At 71.8% G+C, this 14,450-nt stretch overlaps 2 protein-coding genes across 2 annotated transcripts; one reads left to right on the top strand and one right to left on the bottom strand.

The window, feature by feature from the left end:
* Window positions 1-860: 860 nt before the first annotated feature.
* On the bottom strand, window positions 861-5,498 carry ABCB8 (ATP binding cassette subfamily B member 8). The gene is made up of 16 exons (XM_064703695.1): window positions 5,402-5,498; window positions 4,532-4,820; window positions 3,931-4,086; window positions 3,759-3,853; window positions 3,581-3,686; window positions 3,319-3,480; window positions 3,152-3,237; window positions 2,983-3,080; window positions 2,767-2,872; window positions 2,626-2,659; window positions 2,331-2,467; window positions 2,116-2,210; window positions 1,845-1,978; window positions 1,591-1,738; window positions 1,082-1,332; window positions 861-990 (listed from the first exon to the last, which is right to left on the bottom strand). The coding sequence occupies exons 1-16, from the start codon at window positions 5,476-5,478 to the stop codon at window positions 910-912; spliced, it is 2,055 nt and encodes a 684-aa protein (XP_064559765.1). The 5' UTR covers window positions 5,479-5,498; the 3' UTR covers window positions 861-909.
* A 92-nt stretch (window positions 5,499-5,590) lies between these two features.
* Window positions 5,591-14,162, top strand: ATG9B (autophagy related 9B). Its single transcript, XM_064703696.1, has 15 exons — window positions 5,591-5,877; window positions 7,476-7,608; window positions 7,759-7,802; window positions 7,927-7,991; window positions 8,074-8,232; window positions 8,820-8,961; window positions 9,227-9,975; window positions 10,216-10,369; window positions 10,887-11,066; window positions 11,145-11,390; window positions 11,752-11,924; window positions 12,471-12,573; window positions 13,390-13,465; window positions 13,579-13,691; window positions 14,023-14,162. Exons 2-14 carry the CDS (start codon window positions 7,479-7,481, stop codon window positions 13,674-13,676), a joined length of 2,319 nt encoding a protein of 772 aa, XP_064559766.1. The 5' UTR covers window positions 5,591-5,877; window positions 7,476-7,478; the 3' UTR covers window positions 13,677-13,691; window positions 14,023-14,162.
* Window positions 14,163-14,450: the final 288 nt, after the last annotated feature.

Here is a 14,450-nt window from a genome sequence, read left to right on the forward strand (position 1 = left end):
CCCCCACTCCGGGGGTGACACAGGGGGTCCCATGCAGAGGCTGCCCCGTGGGACCCCCGCCCCGGGAGAGTCCTGCAGGGCTGATCTGGGGGGTCACACAGGGGCTCCCCCCGGGGGGCTGACACAAGGGTCCCCTCCCTTGGGGGGCAGCACAGGGGACAGTCCCTCCGGTGGCGTTAGGAAGGGGTAACCCTATTCCAGGGTCCCCCCGTCCCGGGGTCATACAGAGAGTCCCTACTCCAGGAAATGGCATAGGGTCCCTCCGCTCCAGGGTGACAGAGGGGTCCCGGGCCTGGAGGGTGACACAGGCGACCCCCTCGTTCCAGCGGGGGTCACACGGCTGTCTCCCCACCCCAGAGGTCACCCAGGGGTGACACACGAGGCCCCCTGCCCCGGGGGTATTATCGGGGCCCCTGACAGAAATCACGCAGGGGCTCCTCCATCCCGGGGGGTGCAGGGGTCCCCCATCCCGGGGTCACGTAGGGGTCACCCCTCCAGCCCCCGGAGGTCTTGCAGCGTTTCCTCACTCGGAGTGACAGGGGTGCCACACTGCCCGGTGACACACGGGACACCCCAGGGTCACACGGGGAACGCTCAGCGCGGCAGGGGCCCCGCACCTCGGCAGGGGCTGGCACCGAGCGGGGGTGACACAGGGGGGGTGACACCGCGGGTGACACCGGGGGTGACACAGGGGACACCCCCGCCCCGTGGGGCAGCGCGGCAGGGGAGGGGGCGGGGCCAGCATCATCGTTCACGCCCACAAGTCATACGTCACTCGCCCCCGCCCCCTCCCGCAGCCAAGGGCGCCCCCGCGCGGCCCGGAGGACCCATCGCAGCACCCGCCACAGAGCGCAGCCCTGTCCGCCCGACAGCGCCGCTTTATTGGGGGGGGAGCAGCTCGGGGACCCCTCAGGACCCTTCCTTCGTCTGCCGTCGGATGAGCTCGGCGTAGAGACCCCCCCGCCGCAGCAGCTCCTCGTGGGTCCCCGCCTGCGGAGACAGGGGGACAGCCGATGGTGTCACCGGCGGGCCGCACCCGGGTGTCACCTGCGGGGCCGCGCCCGCCCTGCGCCCGCCTCACCTCGGCCACGCGGCCGCGGGCCAGCACGGCGATGAGGTGCGCGCCGCGGATGGTGCTGAGGCGGTGCGCGATGAGCAGCACGGTGCGGCCGGCGGCAGCGCGCTCCAGCGCCGCCTGCACCGCCCGCTCCGCCTGCGCGTCCAGCGCGCTCGTGGCCTCGTCCAGGATCAGCACGGCCGGGTCCTTGAGCAGCGCCCGGGCGATGGCGATGCGCTGCTTCTGCCCCCCGGACAGCGCCGTGCCGCGCTCGCCTGCAGGGCACCGCGGGGACACCGCGGGGACACCGTGGGGATGCTGCGCTGCACCATCCCAGGGCACCCCCAGAATGTCCAGAGCCCGGGGACGCCGCCCCGGCCCGCAGCCAAGGACCCCCCAGACCCGGAGCCATCGCTCCTGCTCAGAGCCCAGCGCGGCCACAGCTCCCTGTGAACCTCAGCGGTGACCAGCACCGGTGTCCCCGCAGGGCCGGGACCACCTCAGCTGGGCTGAGCCCTCCCGCCCGGCCATACCCACGACGGTGTTGTAGCCCTCGGGGAAGCTGCGGATGAAGCCGTCGGCGTCGGCGAGCCGGGCGGCCTCGTACACCTCGGCATCAGAGGCTCCTGGCTTCCCGAAGCGGATGTTCTCCATGATGGTGGTGCCGAACAGCACCGGCTCCTGCAGCACACCCGGCCCTCAGCGCTGAGCCCGGCCAGCCCCAGCTCCTTCCCCTCGCCCTGGACGCCAGGGGGACCCCGGCCAGCAGCACCCCTGTCCCCTTCACCTGGCTGATGAAGCCGATGACCTGTCCCCGCAGCCAGGAGGGGTCCAGGCCGGCGATGTCGTGCCCGTCCAGGGTGATGGTTCCTGCCGTGGGCTCGTAGAACCGCTCCAGCAGCGCTGCCACCGTTGACTTCCCTGGGGAGGGGACCCCTGAGCCCCCCTGCTCCGGAGCCCTGGCTCCAGCAGCACTGGGGGGCTCCCAGTCCCTGGCACACACTGGGCAGAGCCCTCGGGCGCAGGAGGTGCCCAGGGAGGGTGGGGGGTGCTGGTACCTCCTCCAGAGGGGCCCACGATGGCCACGGTGTGGCAGGGGGGCAGGGTGAGGCTGAAGTCCTGCAGGACAGGGTAGCCAGGCCGGGTGGGATAACTGCAGGGAGAGGAGCAGGAGCTCGCGGGGGCTGCAGGGCTGTGGGGACGTGGTGCCAATCCCCTGTCCATGGGGTGGCTCAGAGCCATGGGGGCCAGGCAGGGGCCTGCTGGGACCCACCTGAAGGAGACATGATTGAAGGAGATGCGTCCGAGCAGGGAGTGGGCAGGGATGGTCGCCCCCCCCTGCAGGGGCACGAGGGGCTCCAGTCTCAGCAGCTCGAGGACACGGGCACCAGCACTCAGACCCCGCACCACCTGTGGGGGGACAGCAGGAGCACCCCATGGCCCCCAGACCCCACCTCACTGGCACTCAGACCCCAGTTCACCCACAGGGAGGGTGGTGAAAGCAGCCCCAGAGCCCCAAACCTGAATCCCCAGCCTCAGGGGGTGCCAGGACCCCTCACCCCACCTACCTGGCCCATCAGGACAGAGATGCTGGCCAAGGACCTGGGATGCACAAGGGCAGAGGCTGAGCTCAGGGCTGTGCCCAGGCAGGCTGTGGGGGTACAGGGGGTGCCAGGGGTTCTGGGGGCACCATGGCACCCTGCCCTGACCTTTGCACCGTCTGCGAGGCCACCAGGAAGGACATGAGGTCACCGGGGGACAGCTGGTCTCCAGCCATCAGGGAGCCACCCACGAAGATGGTTCCCAGGACGATGCCTGTGGGGTGGGGGCAGAGCTGGATTTGAAGGGGAAGTGCAGAAGGGGCATGGAGGAGGTCCTGCCCAAGGGAGTGCCACCCCAGGGCGCACTGTGTGACCCCCACTGACCGTTGAGCGCCAGGTTGGAGAGCCCCTGGAAGGCGGCGATGCCCAGTCCCAGCTGCTCGCTCAGACATCCGGCACGGTCCACCTCGGCACGGAACAGCCTGGGGCAGGGGTGGGCCGGGGTCCCTCTGCCCCACGCCCACCCCCCCTCAGGGCCCACCCTTCCCCTTACCCTGCCTGCTGCTCCTCCATGGCGAAGGCGCGCACCGTCCGCACGTTGCCCAGCGCCTCGTCGGCCACCACGGTGGCCTTGGCCACCTGCAGGGACAGCGGGGACATCAGAGATGTGCCATGGCCACGCTCAGGGCTGGCAGGGCAGGGGCTCTCAGCGAGGGTTACCTGCTCCTGTGCCTGGCGGGACAGGCCGCGCAGGAAGGCGCCGATGAAAGCACCGGCGCCCACGAGTGCCGGCAGCGCCACGAGCAGCAGCCCCGTGAGTTTGGGCGAGAGCAGGTACAGCGACACGAAGCAGCCGGCGGTCTGCGTGCCACTGCGCAGGCCCTGCGGGACACAGAGGCTGGGGGCACCGCCGGGCTGGCCCAGGAGATGGCCGGGCTCACCTGGGAGAGGCCAGGCTCACCTGGGAGATGGCCAGGCTCACCTGGGAGACGGCCAGCTTGAAGGAAGACTTGAACTCCTGGATGTCGGCCGTCAGCCGTGTCACCAGCTGCCCCGTGCGTGTGGCGTCAAAGAAGGCCACCTCCTGCCTGCCTGCCAGGGGAGCGGTGGGTGGGGGGCCACGGGCACCCCCTCTCCCGTGCCCCCCGTGCCAGGGTTACCTGAGCAGGGCACTGAAGAGAGCCTTGCGCATGTTGCCGGCCACCCGCTCGCCCACACGAGCCAGCAGCGCAATGTACCCGAAGGTCAGCAGGCCCTGCGGGACGGGGGGGTCAGCAGGGCTGGGGGCACCCCCGGGACCCCCCACCCGCCCTTTGGGGGGTCGGCACTCACCTGCAGGCAGTAGACGGCGAGGAGGCGCAGGGCCGGGCGCCGCACCTCCCGCAGGTAGGTGGCCACATGGCCGCGGGCACACCGCGCCACCACGTCCACCAGCTGGCCCAGCAGCACCGGGATGCGCACGTTGAGCAGGGCTGCGCCCAGCGCCAGCTGCGGGGACACACAGGGACAGGGACAGGGCTGTCACCCCACAGGGACAGCAGCACGGGGCGCCACGCCATGGCACTGGGACAGCGGGGGTTACACTGTCTCACTGGGACAGCAAGTGTCACACTGTGTCACCAGGACAGCAAGTGTCACACCGTGGCACTGGGACAGCGGGGTCATGCCATGGCACTGGACAGTGGCTATCTTGTGTCAGCACTGGGATGGTGGCTGTCACACTGTGCCACTGGGACAGCACGTGTCACACAGCAGTGGATACCAGGACAGTGGCTGCCACACCATGCCATGGGGACCGTGGCATGGCACACCCTGCACAGGGACTGTGGCCATCACGCTGTGGCACTGGGACTGTGTGTTACTCCAGAGCACAGGTGTGACACGGGGACAGTGGGGACAAGGGCACCCATGGCCACCCACTCGCCCAGCTCACCACGACAGCAGCGGAGAGCGCCAGGAGCTGCGGGCGCAGGAAGGTCCAGAACAGGGGCCAGTCAAAGGGGGTCTCCAGGGGGGGCTCTGGCGGCTCGGCAGCGGCAGGGGGGACAGCAGGGACAGCGGGGACAGTGGTGGCCTCCTGGCAGCGCGCGGCCGTGCGCAGCAGCCCCAGCAGCACGCAGCCCGAGGCCGAGCCCACCAGGAGCAGCCGGGAGCGCGGGGCCGGGGGCGCGGGGGGCGGCCGGGGGGGCACGGCCAGCCCCAGGCGCCCCCCATACCTGAAACTGAGGAGAGAGGTGGGTGAAGTGAACCTGGGGGTGAGCGAACCTGGGGGAGCCCCCAGAGACCAGCCCCGGCACCTCAGAATCCCATCTCCCCCACCAGGAGTTGTGTTCCCGCCCCCAAGGGAGCCGGGACCCCCCAGGACCGCCCGGGACCCCGCCAGGAGTTGGGGTGCCCCCATCGCCCAAGGCCCGTGAGTCGGGGAACCCCCGGACGCCGCAGGCTGCAGAGCGCGAGGTCCCCGCCCCGCACCGCACCCAGAGGCGGCTCCTCCTCCCAGGGCAGCCCGGGGCACCCCAATACCTGCCCACGTGTTGCCCCCGCCCCGGTTCCCGTCCCGCTGCTCCGGGAAGCCCGCGGACCCCTCAGCCCCCCGGGAGCCCCGGCCTCTCCCGGTCCCCGCGCACGGATCCGGGTGTCCGGGACCCCCGCGAGTTCCCGGTACCCCTGGCTGCCCGGCAGCCCGACTCGCACCCCGGGACCCCCGCGACCCCCGAGCCGGGGCTGCTCCCAGCCGGAGTTGGGGTTCCCAAGGGAGCCGAGGCTCCGGGATCCGCCCGGGATGCCCCGCGCTCCCCGGTACCTGCGGCCCGGCACGGAAGGCGGCCGGAGCCGGGTCCAGGCGCCCGCCGCCCGCAGCAAGAGCACCGGCAGCGGCATGGCGGCTCCGGGCGGGGGCGGCTCCGGGGGCGGCTCCGGGCGGCGCGGGGCGGGCGCGGGGCGGGACCGGGCGGGCGGAGCCCAACACCGCGGCCCGGGCCCTGCGCCGGCCCCGACCCGCACCGGCCGCGCTCCGCCGCCTCGGGCCCTTCCCGGGCTCCGCGCCCCGACCCCGCCGATCCCCGGGCCCGGCACAGCCGCTGCTCCCCGGGGCCGTCCCCGGACCGCCGGACCCGCACCGGAACCCGCGGCGGAGCTCGGAGCGCGCCCCGGCACCCCCGACCCCGCCGCTGCCCGGGCTGCTGCCGGTGCGGCCATGGCCGGCGGCGGGGCCCGGGGCGGGCGCGGCGCCCCCTGAGCGCCCGGCACCGGCGGGACCGGCCCGGCACCGAGCGCCAGGTGAGCAGGGACGGGCAGCGGTACCGGGGCGGCCGAGCCCCGCTGTGCCCGGAGCGGGGTCACGCCGCTGCTCCCCGGGCTCCCGCAGCCCGGCCGCTGCCCCGGGACCCCCGAGCCGGGCTGCGCGGGGACACCGGGCCGATATGTGCCCTGCGGCCGTGCCGTGTCCCGATGTGTGGTCCCGGGGCACCGGGCCGGTGTGTCCCCTGCGGCCGTGCCGTGTCCCCACCTGTGCTCCCGGGGCACTCGCGGGGTCACTGACGGGCCCCGTACGGTACAGCCATGTGTCACCACCGGGGCTCGTGTCACCAGGGGGTGTCACCCTGCCCTGTCCCCACGGGCAGGTGTCCGTATCCCCGTACGGGGTCCCCGTAACACAGGTGACGCTGCAGAAACACACGCGTGTCCCGGCAGGGTCACCGGGGCCACTGCCGAGGTCGCCGTGTCGCTCGGGTGCCGCCGCGTCCCCCGGGCTGTGTCCCTGGCCCCGGGGGTGTCCCTGCCTCCCGGCCCGGGGATCCCCCGGCCCCCCCACTGGGGCTATTTACCCTCCGGGGCTATTTTCGGGCTCCGCGGGTATTTTTGGCCTCGCGATGCGGAGCGGGTTGGGGACGGGCCGTGCCGGTGTCACCCGCCGGGACACCCGATCCCGGGGGCCGCGGCCGCTGTCCCCAGGGGTGTTGCACAAGTGGGGTCGCGTCCCTCCCGCTGCACCAGCCCCGCGCGTGAGTCAGCCCCGGACACGTGGGGCCGGACGGTGTCACCCGCGGCCACCGGCCTGGCCGGACAGCGGCTGCGGCCACCGCGGGGGACGCTGGTGACGCGCGGCGCTGCGGGCGGCGGTAAGGGGGGACCGGGGGCTGAACGGGGGGTCCCGTCCTGCTCCAGGCGTGGGGGTCCCGTCCTTCCCCAGGGGGCGATGGTCCCATCCAGGGGTTTGGGGTCCGTTCCAAGAGTTTTGGGTCCCGTCCTCCCCTGTGGGGGGGCGTTCTCCTGCCCCAAGGTCCGGGGTGCTGCCCTGCCCAGAGGGGCGCGGGCTCCAGTCCTTCCCCGGGGGGCTCCGCAAGGCACTGAGAGGCCGCCAGGGCTCGGCACTGCTCCCCAGCTGGTCCCGGCTCCGGGGGCGGTGTGTCCGTGCTGAGTGGGGGCTGCGGGCTGTCTGTGGGCACACGAGTCCGTGGGGAGGGGGGCTCGGTGGGGTGAAGGGTGAGGGGGGCTGTGGACACGGGGGTCCGTGGGGAGAGCCGTGTCCCCCCCGCTCGGGCTGGGCAGCACAGCGTGGCCCGGGGGAGGGCTGGGGGAGCATTGGGGTCCCTCCCTAGGACCTTGCAGGGGTCCGTCCCGGGGAGCCCTGCGGGGTCACGGCAGGCTCTGGCACCGGCCCGGCCGGTGGGACAGGACGGGCCGGTGGCAGCTGCGGTGTCACCTGCGGTGTCGCTGCCCGCGGCCGGGGCCAGCTCAGGCCACCCGAATCCGGGGCACGCGGGCGGCACCCCGGCGGCATTTCCGGTGCCCCACATCTGCCCCGGCCCCTCCGCCCCCCACCGCCCCATGGCGGCGGCTCCACGGCGGCGGCAGGCGCTCCCGTGCCCCGGCAGGTGATGGCGGAGCAGGCAGAAGAGCACCGGGACTACCGGGAGTACCGGCGGCTGGAGGATTGTGAGGAGGACTCGCCCCCCGGCGAGGAGGAGGAGGAGCAGCTGCTGCTGCACGTCACCGAAGGACCGACAGGTACTGGGGTGCCGTCTGGCGGGGATTCCGGGTCCCATGGGCTGTTTGGGGACCCAGGAGGTGTTTCTGGGCCCTGGGTGGGGTGCGGGGGTCCCGGGGGGGGGGCCGGTACCACATTCCCACCTGACCTCCCGGTGTTTTTCCCCCCAGACTCGTGGCACCACATTAAGGACCTGGACAGTTTCTTCACCAAGATATCCTGGCACAGCCCCTGGTGGCACTGTGGGGGACAGGGGGGAGCATGGGGTGACTCAGGAGATGGGAGGGGGAACATGGAGGGTCCATCACCCCTTCATAGCCTCCTTAACCCCCCCGCACATCTACCAGTTCCACCAGAGGAATGGCTTTGCCTGCGTGCTGCTCTCGGACGTGCTGGAGCTGGTGTAAGTGATGCCACGGTGTCACCGTGCGGTGCCAGGCGGCCGTGAGTGCCCCCGGGCTCCCGCTGACCCCCCGTGCCCCCAGGCAGTTCCTGTTCGTGGTCACCTTCAGCACGTTCCTGCTGTGCTGCGTGGACTACGATGTGCTGTTCGCCACGCGCCCGCTCAACCACAGCCACGTCCCCGAGCGCGCCAAGGTGACGCTGCCCGACGCCGTGCTGCCCGCCCCGCAGTGCGCCCGCAGGTGGGGACACCGGGGACACCTGGGCTTCCAGGGGCGGGGGTGACACGCGTGTCCCCAAAGGGTCGGTGGCTGTGGGTGGCTGCGGCGCCAGCTGCTGCCTGCGTGGCTGTGCAGAGGTGCCAGTGCCACCAGCGTGGCTTTGCGGGGTCAGGGTGCCACTGGTGTGGCTGCATCACGTCCTGGTGCTGTGGGTGACGCGTCCCCAGCAGTCTCTGAGGCTGCAGATGGCAGTGAGGCGGTTGGTGGCATTGGTGACACCTGTGTTTCTGCAGGCTCCATGGCAGTGGGTGGCTGCTGCCTGTGAAGGGTTTGTTGGCCCTGCTGACACTTGTGTCCCCACAGGCTTTGTGTCAGCAGGTGCCTTCTGGGTTTGCTGGCACCGGTGTGGCTGTGGGGGGGTCCCGGTGGCACTGGTGACACCTGTGTCTCCTTAGCAGGCCCTGTGGCACTGGTTGGCAGGTGGCCACAGGGGTTTGCTGGCATTGTGACACCCGTGTGTCCCCGCAGGCTCCGTGGCAGCGGGTGGCTGCTGTTCCTGCTGCGCTGGCAGGCACAGTGTGGCACTGGTGACACCCATGTCCCCGCAGGCTCCGTGGCAGCGGGTGGCTGCTGTTCCTGCTGGTGCTGGCGGGCGCGGTGTGGCTGTGCCGCCTGGTCACGGCGCTGCGGCGCCTCGTGGGCTACTGGGAGATCCGCAGCTTCTACATCCGAGCGCTGGGCATCCCCGCGGTGAGGGGGCCAGGGCTGGGCTGGAGCTGGGGGGTCTGGGCTGTCAGGTGTCCCTGGGAGAGGGCTGGGGTCCGGGGTGGGCTGCCAGGTGACACTGGGGGAGCTAGAGTGTGAGCTGGGCTGTAAGGTGCCGCAGAGGGGACCAGGATTCAGGCTGGGCCATAAGGTGCCATGGGGCACAGGGCAGTGCTGAGTGACGCCAGCACCGAGCAGCACCGCGCTGTGCCCGGGTGCCCCGTGCCCATGCCCATTGCCGTTGCCGCAGGAGGAGCTGTGTAACCACAGCTGGCAGTCGGTGCAGGCCCGGCTGCTGGCCCTGCAGCGGCGCCAGCCCCTGTGCGTGCCGCGCCGGGAGCTGACGGAGCTCGACATCCACCACCGCATCCTGCGCTTCCGCAACTACACCGTGGCCATGGTCAACAAGTCCCTGCTGCCCGTGCGCTTCCGCCTGCCGCTGCTGGGCCCCGTGGTGTTCCTGACGCGCGGGCTGCAGTTCAACCTGGAGCTGCTGCTGTTCCGCGGCCCGGCCGCGCTCTTCCAGAACACCTGGAGCCTGCGGCCGCAGGTGAAGCGGGCGGGCGCGCGGCGGGCGCTGGCGCGGGGGCTGGCGCGGGCGGCCGTGCTGCTGGGGGTGGCCAACCTGGCGCTGTGCCCCTGCGTGCTGGGCTGGCGCCTGCTGCTCGCCTTCTTCAGCTACGCCGAGGGGCTGAAGCGGGCGCCGGGCAGCCTGGGCGCGCGCCGCTGGTCGCTCTACGCGCGCCACTACCTGCGCCACTTCAACGAGCTGGGCCACGAGCTGCAGGCGCGCCTGGGCCGCGGCCACGCGCCCGCCACCAGGTACATGGACTCGTTCAGCAGCCCGCTGCTGGCCGTGCTGGCCCGCCACATCGGCTTCTTCGCCGGCTCCGTGCTGGCCGTGCTCATCGTGCTCACCGTGTACGACGAGGACGTGCTGACCGTGCAGCACATCCTGACAGCCATCACCCTGCTGGGGCTCGTGGTCACCGTGGCCAGGTGGGTGCTGGGGTCACAGTGGCCAGGTGGGTGCTGGGGTCACAGTGGCCAGGGGGGTTCTGGGAGCACAGTGGCCAGGTGGGTATTGGAGTCACCGTGGCCAGGTGAATGCGGGGGTCATGGTGGCCATGTGGGTGCTGGGATCATGGTGGCCAGGTGGATGGGGCAGACCCTGTGCCATGCCATGGGGGCCGGGTGGGCAGCGGGGGGCTGAGGTGGGGCCCTGCCTGTGCCCCGCAGGTCCTTCATCCCGGACGAGCACGCGGTGTGGTGCCCGGAGCAGCTGCTGCAGCGGGTCCTGGCGCACGTTCATTACCTGCCCGAGCACTGGCAGGGCCGCGCCGGCCGTGCCGAGACACGAGCAGAGATGGCACAGCTCTTCCAGTACAAGGCGGTGCGTGCAGCCCCCACTGCCTGAGACCCTCCTCCACAGGACCCCGCTCCCCTGGGACCATCCTCTGCCCCTGCTCCCCACCCCCAGCACCCCACAGACTGGGAGCCCCCATCCTGGGACTTCCCAGCCCCACATCTGAATCCCCAGCCTGGACCCCTCAACAGTGTGCTCCAAGACCCCATTGCCCTGGATTCCCTGTCCCAGTCCCCTGCTCTGGGACCCCCCACCCCCAGGACCCCTCAGGGCAGGAGCTTCCCGTGCCAGGGTCCCGTACCCTGGATCCCCCACACTGGGACCCTCCTGCACCAGGGCTCCCCACTCTCGAGGCACCCCCATCCAGGAGCCTCGTGCTCTGGAATCCCCCAGGCTGAGATACCTCCACCCCGAGCAGCCCAAGGACTGCCCTGCTGAGGACCTACTGTTCTGATACCCCCACCCTGGACATCCCACCCCAGGGCTTCCCAATCTGTCCCCTCCGCCCCGGTACACCCCCCAATCCCGGTGCCCCCCACTGCAGGTTTTCATCCTGGAGGAGCTGCTGAGCCCCCTGGTGACACCCCTGATCCTCATCTTCGCCTTCCCGCCCCGCGCCCTGGACATCGTGGACTTCTTCCGCAACTTCACGGTGGAGGTGGCGGGCGTGGGCGACATCTGCTCCTTCGCGCAGCTGGACGTGCGCCACCACGGCAACCCGCAGGTGTGCGCGGGGCCGGGCGGGGCGCTGCGGGCCGTGCGGCCGCGCCGGGCCGGCCGTGCCACGTCCCTGTCCCCGCAGTGGCTGTCCGAGGGACACACGGAGGCGCCGCCGGAGCGCCAGGCGGAGCACGGCAAGACGGAGCTGTCGCTGATGCGCTTCGCGCTGAGCAACCCCCGCTGGCGGCCGCCGCCGCCCGCCCGCCGCTTCCTCGGCCACCTGCAGGCGCAGGTGACCCGCGACGCGGCCACCGCGCCCGCCCCGCGGCACCTGCTGCCCGAGGGGCCGCTGCCCGCGTCCCTGCTGTCCGAGGACTCGGCCCTGGCGGTGAGTGGGGGCGCCCCGGGGGTGTTTGTGTGTCCCTGACGGGTGCCCCCATAGCCCGAGGGGCTGGTCAGCAATGTCCTAGCTGCCGGAGGGGTGCCAGGGGGTGTTTGTGTGTGTGTTCTTGATGGGTGTCCCCATAGCCCGGAGCGCTGGTCAGCAGTGTCCTTGCGGCCAGGGGGGTGTTCTGTGTGTCCCTGACGGATGTCCCCGCAGCCCGAGGCGCTGGTCAGCAGTGTCCTGACGGTCGGGGGGTGTTTGTGTGTGTGTTCTTGATGGGTGTCCCCATAGCCCGAGGCGCTGGTCAGCAGTGTCCTGACGGTCGGGGGGCTGTTCTCTGTGTCCCCTGACGGGTGTCCCGCAGCCCGAGGCGCTGGTCAGCAGTGTCCTGGCGGCCAGCGGGCTGGTGGCCCGGGACCCGCGCTTCGGGCCGCCCTGCAGCACGGCCAGCGCCACCGCCAGCCTGCTGGCGTCCCTGCGGAACCCCCTGGGCACCTGCGCGGCCCCCGAGAGCCCCGGCGAGCACCCCGAGGACAGGTGGGACACGGCACGGGGGGCGTCAGCGGGGGGACATGGGGGGGACAGGGCTGGGAAGGGTATTGGGGGTGTCACTGAGAGGGGCTGGCGTGGTGGGATGGGGGTCGGGAGGGGAGGGATGTGGTGGCACTCAGGGGTGGCAGGGAGGGATGCAGTGGCACTCAGGGGTGTCACAGTGGAAGGGGCGGCAGGGAAGGGGTGTCATGGCAGCTCAGGGGTGTCACAGCTCAGAGGGGTGGCACGGAGGGATGCAGTGGCACTCAGGGGTGTCACAGTGAAAGGGGTGGCAGGGAGGGATGTCGGGGCAGTTCAAGGGTGGCACAGAGGGATGCAGTGGCACGGGGGGAATGCGGTGGCACTCAGGGGTGGCAGGGAGGGATGCGGTGGCACTCAGGGGTGGCAGGGAGGGATGTCGGGCAGCTCGGGGGTGTCCCAGCTCGGAGGGGCGGCAGGGAGGGATGTGGTGGCAGGGAAGGGGTGGCACTCAGAGTGTCCCAGCTCGGAGGGCGCTGCGGCGGGGCTGTCACCGCCCCTCCCGTGCCCCAGGCCGGCGCTGAGCGAGTCGCGGCTGCGCAGCCTGAGCCGCTCGGCGCTGCTGGCCGAGGTGGCCTCTGCCGAGATGAGCCTGCACGCCATCTACCTGCACCAGGTGTGTCACCGCCGTGCCCGTGTCCCCCTGCCCGCAGCACCCCGGCACACAGTGACACGGTCCCTTGGGGCTCCCTGGTGTCTCTCACCACTGTGTCACTGTCTGTGTGCTCTGCCTGGCCCTGGTCCCTTGTCCCCTGTCCCTTGTCCCCATTCCATGCTGTCCCCACCCTCGCAGCCCGCTGGGTGACACCCACCCTGTGTTCTCAGCCTGACGGGATGCTGGGATGTGGCACCGCAGCTGGTGTCACCCGTGGTGCCCTTTGTGCCACTGCTCCGGGCCTGGGCAGTGTCCTGGGCCCAGGGACCCCTGTCCTGCTGTCCCAGAGGGGCTCCAGTGCCAGCACGGGGGCTCTGCTGTGGTGGGGGGCTCCACAGCAATATGGGGGCTGTGCGGTGGTGGGGGGCTCCACAGCCACGTGGGGGCTGTGCTGTGGTGGGGGGCTCCACAGCCATGTGGGCGCTCTGCTGTGGTGGGGGACTCCACAGCAATATGGGGGCTGTGCTGTGGTGGGGGGCTCCACAGCAATATGGGGGCTGTGCGGTGGTGGGGGGCTCCACAGCCACGTGGGGGCTGTGCGGTGGTGGGGGGCTCCACAGCCACGTATGGGGCTGTGCGGTGGTGGGGGGCTCCACAGCCACGTGGGGGCTGTGCTGTGGTGGGGGGCTCCAATGCCAGCAGGGGGCTGTGCTGTGGTGGGGGGCTCCAATGCCAGCACGGGGGCTGTGCTGTGGTGGGGGGCTCCACAGCCACGTGGGGGCTCTGGGGGGGCTCTGAGCGCTCACCCTGGCTCTCTGCTCTTCCTTGGCCCCCCAGCTCCACCAGCAGCAGCAGCAGCAGCCGCAGGGCCCCCAGCCCGCGGGGGCACCCAAACACCCCTTGGTGACCACAGGTGAGCCCGGCGGTGTGCGGGGGGCTGGGGGGCACTGCTGACCGCCCCCAGCACGGGGCTGAGCCCGGAGCCGGGCAGGGGGCTCTGAGCTCCTGACCCCCCTGTGCCCCCAGGCTCGGCTGCCCGCGCCTCGCAGCTGCGGGAGATGCCGCTGGGCGGGTGGGCCGAGGAGGACGAGGAGGAGGAGGAGGAAGCGGAGACGATGACGTAGCCGGGCCCGGCGCCGGTGGGTGGGGACACGGGGGAGGGGGGACCCCCGGGATGGGACATGGAAACCCCCGGGCTGACCCCCAGGGCTGAGGGTACAGGGACTCCTAACCCTGGGACATGCAGGGGCTGGGGGACAGGGACCCCCGGGGCTGGGGTTCAGTGGGGCCTGGCTGCCACGTGTGCCGGGGTGCCCAGTGTTGGGGTGCCCAGTGTTGTGGTCCCCAAGTGCCAGGGTCCCCACTCTGAGGTCCCCACTCCGGGATCTCCACTCTGGGGTCCCCTCTCTGGGGTCCCTGCCCTGGGGTCCCGGCTCTGTGGTCCCTGCTGACCCCCCATTCCCTCTGCAGGGTCCTGGGTGTGCCGAGAGCCCCCGGAGGTGCCGGGGGAGCCGCCAGGGGCACAGTGGGGGGCTCGCCGTGCCCACTATGCTGCCAGGGGGGCCCTGTCTGTCGGAGCCCCCTGCTCGGGGCGTCCCTGGTGCCCCCGCTACACTGCAGGGCCAGGGGTGCTGCCAGGGCCCCCCCAGGTGCTGATTTTGGGGGGCACAGCGCTGGTGCCCCCCGTGGTGCCCCGAGCACCAGCTGAAATAAAGGTTTACAGAGGGGCTGTGCCCGCTGGCTGTGCCTGGGGTGGGCTGGGGGTCTCGGGGGGCAGTAATGCCGTGGATGGGGCTGGGGCAGTTTGGGGTGACACTGGGGGTCCTGGGGGGCAATGCCGTGGATGGGGTCGTGGCAGTTTGGGGTGACACTGAGGGGGTGATGCCATGGATGGGGCT

The sequence above is a fragment of the Zonotrichia leucophrys genome, chromosome 2 (assembly GCF_028769735.1).
Source record: "Zonotrichia leucophrys gambelii isolate GWCS_2022_RI chromosome 2, RI_Zleu_2.0, whole genome shotgun sequence".
NCBI classification, from domain to species: domain Eukaryota; kingdom Metazoa; phylum Chordata; class Aves; order Passeriformes; family Passerellidae; genus Zonotrichia; species Zonotrichia leucophrys.

What these genes read in the sequence shown, in the direction of transcription:
- ABCB8 (XM_064703695.1), bottom strand. Translation starts at nt 5,478, where the DNA reads ATGCCGCTGCCGGTGCTCTTGCTGCGGGCGGCGGGCGCCTGGACCCGG. An exon ending in CTCCAACCTGGCGCTCAACG is followed by an intron (nt 2,873 to 2,982) that starts GTCAGTGGGGGT and finishes CCCACCCCACAG; the next exon opens with GCATCGTCCTGGGAACCATC. An exon ending in CCCGCGGCCGCGTGGCCGAG is followed by an intron (nt 991 to 1,081) that starts GTGAGGCGGGCG and finishes CTGTCTCCGCAG; the next exon opens with GCGGGGACCCACGAGGAGCT.
- ATG9B (XM_064703696.1), top strand. Translation starts at nt 7,479, where the DNA reads ATGGCGGAGCAGGCAGAAGAGCACCGGGACTACCGGGAGTACCGGCGG. An exon ending in TGGACAGTTTCTTCACCAAG is followed by an intron (nt 7,803 to 7,926) that starts ATATCCTGGCAC and finishes ACCCCCCCGCAC; the next exon opens with ATCTACCAGTTCCACCAGAG. An exon ending in GCCACCACGGCAACCCGCAG is followed by an intron (nt 11,067 to 11,144) that starts GTGTGCGCGGGG and finishes CTGTCCCCGCAG; the next exon opens with TGGCTGTCCGAGGGACACAC.